The 10638-nt window shown below is 35.4% G+C and overlaps 1 protein-coding gene across 3 annotated transcripts in view; it reads right to left on the bottom strand.

Annotated features, from left to right (window-relative positions):
- The window catches only part of UFM1 (ubiquitin fold modifier 1), a 113032-nt gene that overhangs the window by 100303 nt on the left and 2091 nt on the right, over window positions 1-10638 (bottom strand). For 2 of the 3 annotated variants that reach the window (XM_051780528.1, XM_051780530.1), the window contains exons 4-5: window positions 9023-9062; window positions 8580-8612 (exon numbers count right to left, since the gene is read on the bottom strand). In XM_051780528.1, the coding sequence (XP_051636488.1) occupies window positions 8580-8612; window positions 9023-9062 (73 nt within the window). Of the gene's footprint in view, window positions 1-4969; window positions 6401-8579; window positions 8613-9022; window positions 9063-10638 lie in introns of those variants that run through there. The other variant, XM_051780529.1, reaches the window with a different exon arrangement.

Genomic DNA, 10638 nt, shown 5'->3' with positions numbered 1-10638 from the left:
TACCAATTTTCCAGAATACTTGAAGATCCCTTTAGAAATTCTACATATGCAGAATGCATATAATTCATGCAACCCAACAATAGAAATAGTTGAAAAATTATTGAATTAGAGAAATTATAATTCTTTGTACTTAGTCTTCTGCATTAAATCAAATGGGATGGTGCTGAAATTTTTCTTGGCACCCAAAAAGAAGCAGAATCAGTGCATTTCAGTTGCAAATCTTCCTCATCCTTATAACAATATTTAATTTTTTCATACTAAAAGTTCCCATGAACTTAAGTAGATGATCATACATATTATTGATATCATAACTACTTATTTGCCACCTCACAGTTCATTGTTCTTTCTCTTTTTTTGAACAAAATTGATGCTTCAGTCCACCATCACTAGATAATGGAAATAATTATTCGTCTTCCTTTAGCTTTTACACTGAAACATGAATTGCAGTATGATGCTGAAGATAAGACTTATACTAGGGAAGCATTACTAAAGCTAATATTTGACCAGTAATAAGAGGGAATATGTTTTGCATTATACGTCATCAAATGTCAAATCTTCAGACAAAAGCTGTCAAGAGTTTCATTAAAATAATTTCCACTAACCAGACAAACCCTGAGTTAAAACATCTTTCCAAACATCTTAATTTTGTGATGAACACTAGATGCTGTTACAGCCTTTCCTTGCCATTCTCATTTGAGGTCATTAATTAATGCAATCATATCACAGCAGCAATTTAATTGTCTTCATTTTCCAGGTGATCTCACTGTTCAAACCGAAAATAAAATTTGCATTTAAGGTACAATATGAAAAGAGAACACATACTTTGATAGCTGCCACTTTCAGTTATAGGTTTCCTTTTAATTTTATTTCAGAGAGCTAAAAACACCTGATAACTTTAACTTTTTTTAGAGTAAGGGATACTTTATGTATTTGCTATGTTTCCTTAGGTGTGAGGACTTTCCCAGTGTAAACTGCATTACTTTAATAATTTAGAGATAAAATAGCCTACACTACTCTGATGCCAAAAGACATGAGATCTCTAACAGAAGTATAATGGATATCAGATGGTTGTCCTGAATTGTCAGAACTGAAAGTAGTAGAATGTTTCTTGAGATATGCCCGGAGATGAGTTGCCTCCTCAGTTTGTAACTGGAAGAGTTTGGAATCAGGGCAACAGAATCACCACAGGGCAGTGGTCACCAATGAAAATTTTGAAAGAACAAAACGGGATGTCAGGTTTCATCAGCCCCTGTAGTACCCAACTGCTCTCATTTTTAAGATCCTCTAGATTTCTTTTTTTACCCCCCTTAATATCTTCTATGGCTGCAAAATTTTCCGACGTTATTAAGTTCCTCTGGCAAGTCAGTAGGACAGAAGAAATTTAGAAGTCACAGGCTAATTCACAAAAGCACATGGTTAAAATTGCTTTCCTGTCATTTGCAGATGTTTAGATATGGCGCTTAAATTTTCAGCAATCCCTGACCCTAAAGGCTGAAAATCAATGGAAGATCTCCACCTTAAATTTCCACAGCCACAGGATGACAAATATAAATGAAATGTGTAAACTTCAGACCAACTTTTAAATGACAGATTCCTGGATGTGAGGCCATAATGAACTGACTGTCCTGCAACCCCACTTTGGAACACATCCATCTTGGAGAGAGTTGGAGCTGTCCAAAACAGTCATGAAACAAGAACGATCCCTATCTGAGCTCACTCCGGACACACATACTTTGTGCTACACACGTATTCGTCTGGAACAGCATTTAGTCAAGAAGTGGGAATTAAATGAACCTGACATAAATAATAGGACCATTTGAATTCCGTTGTCATTAATAATGGATCACATTGACTAGTGTACTGTTGGCAAGATGTGTCGTGCCCTTGTCCCTGTACTAATAAGCTGCTCTGCATGGGTGGTGCTTACTGACACCAAGTGCTTGCACAAACTTTCACTATCTGTGCTGGTGGTAAAGATGCCTGGCTACTGTTACTGTTAGCCAGTATTATTTGCATACTATTCAAGAGCCCACAGCAATAGAACAGAACCCTGCCACAAATTAATGGGTCTCTACTGCTAAATCTCTACTGCTAACAGGAAACGTCAATGCAAAAATGAATTTAAAGATGGTCACTTTTCAAGCAACATGAATCTTCTGAAGGAACTTTATTACAGTAGCAATGTTATTTATTCCCTCCACTGCCCATGCAAAGGGAATGTGGTTTACAAAGCTAATGCAATAAACATTAGCTGATTAGATACATCCAACATTGTCTTTTTGTTTTCAAGGTAAACATAAAAAATGTAACTTACAAAACGGCTGATAGCAGCCTGGCTAGTGGAAGGTGTTCCTGCCCATGGCAGGAGAGTTGGAACTAAATGATCTTTAAGGTCCCTTCCAACCCAAACCAAAAGTTTTTCATCAGAGAGCAATGAATTTTTGTCACAGCCAAGTCTTCTGAAGATAAAGATGCTGCATTTCACTTTAGAGACGGAACTGCACAGGGACAAACCCAGAATCTTTCTTAATGGCCAGACTGTTCCAGACTTACTTCTTGTCAAATCTCATGAGCAGTGAAAGAGATTGTGGACAGTGATCTCACTCTCATCAGACAAATACTTTCAAGGTCTGTAAACAGAACTTGATTGTAGGACAAACTTATCTATTGTTCAAAGCACGATTTTCTCCATTACAATGATAAAAAGGCCTTAAGGTTGTTGGTATAGTTCTTACACACCACATCTGATATTTCTCAGCAATGAAAGACACTGACAGCTCTCACTGACAGCCTCAGGATTTTCTTCACAGTAGTAAACAGGAACACCTGCACCTGGTCCTTCTATTAATGGCTATTTGTATGCATTCCAAACTCTTTAAAATCTGCTTTCCGGGAACATTTAACCACTTCAGAGAGATAAAGGAGACCAAATCTATACTCTGAAAAGATGAAATAGCAGAATCTTCTGTTTTCTTCTTCAGTACACACATTCTCTTCTTTGTTTGTAAACAGAACTAATTTTAACCTGGCAAAGCTTTCTGTAAAGAACTACCAGTCTTCTTCACATTACCACCAAGGGTGCTGAACCTACTGTAAAAGGAAAAAAAATTGCATTCAACTAATTATATTACATCAAAAAGCAGTTTTGTTTTCATGCAAAAAAGTTCTTGTAATTTTGAACAAGTCCCTGGGAACTTTGTATCATGTGTTAAACATCAAGCTGAAACAATGGCAAGCAAGGTACATAACATATAATATTGAAGGAAGGGGGAAGTACCTGTTGGGGAAGGTATTCACAAGGCTTAACATTAGCCCCTGCAGACTAACTCCTCAGTGGCTCTCTAGTCAATAAAGAGATAAAGGCTTCGCCAGAAAGCGATTCAGAACAGAAGATTCATTTAGCTCCTCTGAATCTCTCTGGAGGACTCTCACTTCTGTTAACTTCAGGAACAGCCTGCAGAGCTTAGCCTCAGAAAGATCACTCTTGCCTTTGTGAATACTCTCCAGTATTTGCCTTCCATCAGTGGATGAAACTCACTACTGAGATGTGCCATTGAGTATACTGTATTCAACTCCGAACACTGTGTATTGCACGGGCTGAATTTTACCCCGCTGGAGCTTTGCACTCCTGCTAGAATCACTGAAACGGTACCTACAGCTAGATGACTGCAGGATTTCGTCTTTTCCACTGCCCCATTAAAATGCTCTGTTTGAAGGCCACCCGCACGCTGCCACACAAAGGACTGCTGTGCCCCAGCACTCTCAGAATTCACTCAAATTGTGCAGTCCCACTGGCACAGCTCCTTCTCTTGCTCTGACTGCTCCTTGTATCACTGGAGCAGCAGCAGGAGCTGGGTTTTCACCATCAAACTAAACATGAAGAATAAAAATCCTCAACTTTTGAGACCTGCTGTCAACAATTTTTATGATTATTATTAAGTAGCAATAGGAAAGGAAAATGGCCTTTTCATCTCAAACACGGAATAAAGGTGGATTTTGTGACAAGAACACAAGGAAGAAAGCCATTTTACCGACAGAACTATTATCAGGGCCATTTCCTAACATCTCCAGTGCTTCTATACTTCATCAGATCATTGCGCTTCCCTTCCTGAAAAATTTCCATATCTTCAAATTCTATCAAAATAAAACTTCTATGTTTTAGTCCTGCATTTAACACCAGTCAAGTTATAACCAGAGCCAGACAATACAAACTCCAGGTAGAGCTGATTTCCAAAGTCTGCCATAAAGTATGGTACAAGTCTGAAAGCATAGCATTTTACACAATCTTCTAACAACTCCCAAGCCCTACAAAGTCTGGTTCTCAACCTAAAGTTCCCTATACAACCATGTCAAACATGACTTAACAAAGTGAACTTGCACAGGTTAAATCAACTTGCAGACATCTGCTATATGTTTTAGCACTGGAATCAAGTCTCTTTACAAAACAGAGAAGCCACATTCAGAGTTAAGAAACCATATTATGACAAAAGTGTTGTGAATAGAGTACTAAAGAGACCAGTTATTTTTCCAAATGAACAAATCCTTAGCATGTTATATAAGCAGACTTGCAATGCAGCATGTCAAATACTTTATGCTGTGTTGAGCTAAGTAACAGTGGTAAGAAATGTTATCCAGCAACTGAAATAATTTTCATATAACCCTCAATTTCATAAACATCAGAACATCTTATGTTCAAAATGCATTTAACCATGATGATCACTGAAAAACTACATTGCATCTTTAGACAGAAAAAAAAGATTCCTGTTTGTTATATTCCAGTACCAGGTGCTTTTCAGGCATTCAGTCGAGATATTTGTAGCCAAAAATTAAAAGCAATTAATTTGGCTCATCCTAATTACATTGTGGCATTAAATTAACATAAAGTATGTGTTCTGCCTTTCAGGGGTGGCATTCTGTAGAATTCTGCATAATAGTCTTTTGGCTTGAAATGAATCTCACAGCACGTTGATCAGGTTAAAGGGAAGAGTTTTTAATTATTGTCAAAATCTAATTAAGAATATGAGAGAAGCAATGTTTGCATTTGTTTCATATAATTGTTTATTAAAATAAAAATACAGAATTTTACAATTTCTCTTGATTTGGAAGAAGTTTATAGTCAAATATTTATTTCTGAAGAGTTTTTCTCTATATACTCAGTTTACACCCACTCAGAAGGGCATTTTGTACTTCTGGTTTTTTTGACACATTGTCTGAACATCTTTCCAGAGCACGATTATTGCACAGGACAGTACTCAATTTGTGACAGTACTCAATTAAGCAAGCACTACATTGCCCATTGCAATTTCTGTTCCACTCAGTAGAGAAACAAAAATGCAATATGGTAAGATTTTGCCAAATACATTAAAAACATAGGGTAGATAACTAGTTTGAGAAAAGCAGCAATTTCTCTACTTAAAATACATAACTGATAGTTTACACCTGACGATTTATAATCTGAACACAAACATTTCAGTGAATTCTATGCTGTTTCCCATGTAACAGCCAGTAACAAAACGAGACTTGTGGAAACAATCAGTATTAGTTTACTGAAAAAGGAATGTGATGACATATTTGACCAGCACAAATTCCCAAATTACACTGCAATCCTTCTCAGCTGATGGCACTTCATGTGAGGAGACCAGGTCTCATAAATTCTCTGAAATTGTGTTTAATTTTACTTCACAGTACATCAAATGACATCAAATGTTTTAAGACACAGAAACATCTGTTTTCTCCTTTATCCAAAATACTTTTAGCAATTAAATCTTAAAATTACTTTGGAACATTTGGCAGCTATTTACCTATTTGAGTAATAAACTCCTGAAATTTCCCTTCTACTTGAGCTTAATACTTGAACCAGGTGAAAGCTGTTCCTCTACACATGGAAGTAAATTTAGAAAAAAAATACAGGAAAAAAAACCTTTTAGCACTCAGTAGGAATAATTTCTTTGTAGCAAAATAATTTCCCCCTTCACAGAGTAGGCTCAACAATATCCAGTATTTTAGATATCAATTGATGGTGGCTGTGATTTACCCTTGTGGTGTCAGTAACACCTACAGTCAAGTCCATCTTTCTTACAGCAACAAAACATGAAATCAGCCCATTCTTCTACTAGTCAGGGAAGAATCAGCACATAAGTTAATAAAATTTAATAAGAAAATGAAACTTTATATTTGTTTCAAAAAAACCCAAACAAAACCAAACCAAGTCCTAGGAAGTCATTTTTGCTAGCTTTAAAAAAGTCCAATTCACTAGTTGCATTTTGGAGTTCCAAAATAAATAGACCTCTGCCACACAGAAATGTCACTTATTGCACAGCTTTCAGGAGATGTTATGAACTCCCAACTCGATCCCTGGGAATAAGCCGTAGATCTGACCCATGCTTTAGAAATACATTTCCTAAACAAACACAGAAAACAGAACTTGTTACTAACCTAGAAAACACAACCTTACCTCAAAAAACATACACATTTAAAGGATAACAATGTTAGGTCAGTGTTTAATATCTTCAAAGTAATTCCTCTAACATAGCAAACATAAATTTCTCATATTTCCATAGAATTTTGTCTTGTCCTTCTTACTCCAAAGAACTTCTTACTTTTAAGTAAAAATGCCAGACCTTGCAAGGTGCAGCCTTTCAAACTTTGCACATCCACACCTGAATGTCTGATTTCACTTATACACCCTAAGAATTTCAAGACCAGAAAATGAAGTTGTACTCCATTATTTTTTTATCTTGAAGTCAGTCATGCATCCATTCATTTTTACTTCTCTCCTTGGTTCAGTCCGTAATGGCTTTTAACTTTAGAACTTCAACCATACTTTGCTTTTAGGAAGGCTCTCCAAATATCCAAGCATAAGTCAGTCTCCTTTTAGCACTAACACCCCTTGAACTTCATATTTATTATGGCATTTTCTTAATCATATTAGTCTTATCAAGAAGACATAATATGAAAATTAGAAGTGTTTAATACTTAGATGCCTAGAATATTTTCTGCATGTATTCAGGACTCTAATTCAGGTTGCTGTTTTCTTCTATTAAATGTAACACTTGAAAATGAAATCACATTGCTAAAAGTGATGCATTATTTAATTACTATATGGAACATTTTTTTTACTTCATACTGCTACTGCAAAAAATAGACTATATGTCATTCTACAATATCAGGTTTTAACAATATCTACCTATTCTTATTCAACTTTGGATTAACTTGTAAAAACAGAATAATTTTATTTCTCTCCCAAGCACCCCACTCCAGGGATGTAGAGTGCTCTCGTAAATAAGACTAAGATATTTGACATCTGTTCAAGTTGTTTGTATATTAGAACAAAGCTACCCTTTTTCAACCTCAGGACCATGACCATTCTTTATATTCAACATAACGAGAATTTGAAAATCATTTCAAAAGAATGTGTTATCAGAAGACAATCTGTTTTTAGAGATCTGCCAAGACCATTTCTATAAATCTGCCAAGACCAAGATCTATGAAACCCACTGAATACAAACCTGTCCCACCAGCAAACCAGAGAACTGCTTAATAATCTTCATACTGTAGATGAAAAGCATCTGTATTACAATGGCCATCATAAAACTCTCAGCACTTTACAACAGGCTGCAGCTGCATCTCCTGAAGACAGTTCACCCACCTCTCAGTCTGTTTTCATTATTAATATCATGGTGGTTTTATTAAGTTATGGCATACTATTCCCTGAACTATCAAGGATTTAAAATTGAAATCAATACAGGAATTAAGTGCTAAGCCCAGCCTTTTCAGCTTTCATTTCCTCTGCTCCATGAAATCATGTAGGAAGAATGAAAGTCATAGTTGAGCACTTTATTCAAAAACGCGGGGAGACAGTGGAACAGTACAAAACTTCTGAAAGTAATCACCAAGGATTACTATAATTTTATTCCTGCATACCTTATTTTGGGAAGTTTTTGAAGACTAAAGTAACTGTTTAATATACAGGAACTTTAAAAGATGAAAAAAATAAAAGAAGGAAAACAAAGGTATGTTTTATTCTGAGATGCCAATTAATAAGGCTGAACATAAGATTCTACGTAAATTATATATGTTTCTTTGTAAACTGAGTAGGAATTGGGTCTTGGATTTAGTGTAGGCTGTTTTTTGGTTGGTTTGTTTGGGGGGTTTTTTTGCCTTGATTTTGTTGTGGGGTGTTTCTTTTTTTTCCAGTTAAAGGAAATATCACACAGCATTGTCAGGGCAATAGCACTGTCTATGTTAAAAAAAAATAATCCATGTGCCTAATTTTAGATTTGCAAATTAAGACTGTGATGACAACATTTTGCTTCTAGATGCTTTAGATTTACCTGCTCCTTGGTTATGAGATGCTGTCTTATACTACTACTGAAAAATTCCTCAGCATTTTTAGAGCTTAGGAGAGGTAAAGCAAATTAACTGGAGATGTGAATTAAATATGCACAGCTGCAAGAATGATGAATTACCATATAGATGCTTTCATTCAGGAGTCCAGTAATCCTAAATACATTTACTTTGCAGGATTAAGCTACAACTAATTTGAACTACATAATACTGAGATTCATACACAGCATTACCTGCTGTCTGTGCAGGGTTTATTCCTATACCATCTAGGAAAAAAAAAAAAGAAAAAAAGAGGAGAAGATGAAATATGAAACAGACATACATATTACAATTTACTACATTAAACTTGTAGCTCAAAAAATACACCAACAAGATATAACTATTACATTAAGTCTTCATGCAGCTATTTCCTACAATCAAACCCAGTCTTTTCATGGGAGCTAACAAAAAAACTTCAGCACAGAAAAATCCAAACTATATATTTGGACAAAACTAAATTAGTGGTTTAGTATCTTCATCCCATGCATAAGAAATTTAAATAATGCTAAAATATTATTAAATTCAATTTGCAGTCTGTAGAGGTGGTGAAATATGAGACACTACTGCTTTTATCAATATCTTTTCACTGAAATTTCAATACAAATACCATTAAAAAATATATAAACTATATTCTTACCGTTTGTTATAATGGCACTTGTCGCTGCAGGAACTTTGAACTAAAGGAAATAAGAGTAGGACAAAATAGCATAAGAGACATAGCTAAGGCAGAAAGTATATAGGGAATATTAAATTATAATTTTAGCTGGTTCAGGTACAAAAGAATGAGAAAAGAGTTCCTTCAGATTTATAGATATAGCTAACTTTGTTTAATGGAAATGGATGACTATTTTAGTAATAATTCCACAAATGTAATGAAGGTTTTTTAATAAGTATTGTGCAAATGTACACCTGAGACATGTAACAAGTAGCCTTAACAAATGAAGGAAAAAAACCCCAACAGAGACCTCACAATGTAAATGAGAACATTAACACTTTCACAATAAACTGTGATAACCCTGTAAAGGACTATACACAAATAAAGACTTAAAACAACAATGTTTCTAATATTCTACATTTCAATTTATGTTTTTTATATATAGTCTGTAGGACAAACAGAAAATAAAAACTAAGGAAAAAGTTCAATTTGCATTATCCAGTTTCTCACTGCCAAATGTATATTGTGGGAATGGCTAGTCTGCTACAAATGACTGTGTGTCCCCATTTAATGATGCATTTTTCTTTCACTTTTAGCTCTGCCAATCCTGAATGGTGTACCATGAACTTCCACGTTATATAATGTACTAGAAATGACATAAAAAAACCCTGTTCTGTGATTCAGTTATTTCCAAGAAACAAAAAGTGAAGGAACATGTTTTGTACAATGAAAGTAATTCAGAAATTTTTACTTGGAAAAATTTGACAAAGCACTGTGACTGACACTTGATATATAAGATGATCCTTCTACATCACAGCTACAGTTCTACTGTTCCAGGGATATTCTGGTTTTGATCTGGCCAAACTTTAGCACTATGAAAGATGTCTCAGTAGAAACTTGTAAGGCTTATTAGCCAGAATGTAAATCCTTCTCTGCCCTAAGAGCTTTAGTCATTGAGAGGAAAATGCACTTCCCCTGGAGATCAACAATTTTGCTCACATTTTGATCTTCTCCATATATGTTTCATACAAGGTACTGTGAAACTGGTACCTGAGTCACAACAACCTGCATAAGTTTTTGAATTGTTTACACAATTCAAGGAATAAAAAACCCCATTCATATAACACAAAAACGATCTCATTTTTTTTCAATGCTGATTCACAAAGGAACTTCATTCCTGGGGAAGAGCCTAGACAGTCTTTTTTACTCTCTGTTTAAAAAGCACTTTGTTTTGCCTGGCCTCATAGAGATGCAAAAAGCTTCAGTGCCAATCCAGAGTGGCCTGAGGTCAAACAGCAAAACTCCCATGAATACTCAGAATACTCACAACAATTAAAATAATGGTTTGCTAAATGTGAATATTTAACTAAATAATCCTTCTCTAAATCCATTTCTCAGATAACCCTAGGACCAACTAACATTGTGGTTCCACAAGTAGGTAATGCTAACAGGTTCAATGGCATCTTTCCCACCAAAAGTGGACTCTCCCTCTCAGCATGTCTGACTACTCAGTTCCAATCCCAATTGTTCCAGGTCCCTCATACTTGTTTATTAGACTTTTCAGTCTAGGTCTCTGTGTATGGGTTGTGTGGGAACAG

The sequence above is a fragment of the Manacus candei genome, unplaced genomic scaffold (genome assembly GCF_025592945.1).
Source record: "Manacus candei isolate 608988 ecotype Guabito, Panama unplaced genomic scaffold, ASM2559294v1 h1tg000014l, whole genome shotgun sequence".
NCBI classification, from domain to species: domain Eukaryota; kingdom Metazoa; phylum Chordata; class Aves; order Passeriformes; family Pipridae; genus Manacus; species Manacus candei.
This window is presented reverse-complemented; position numbering and strand designations above follow the sequence as displayed.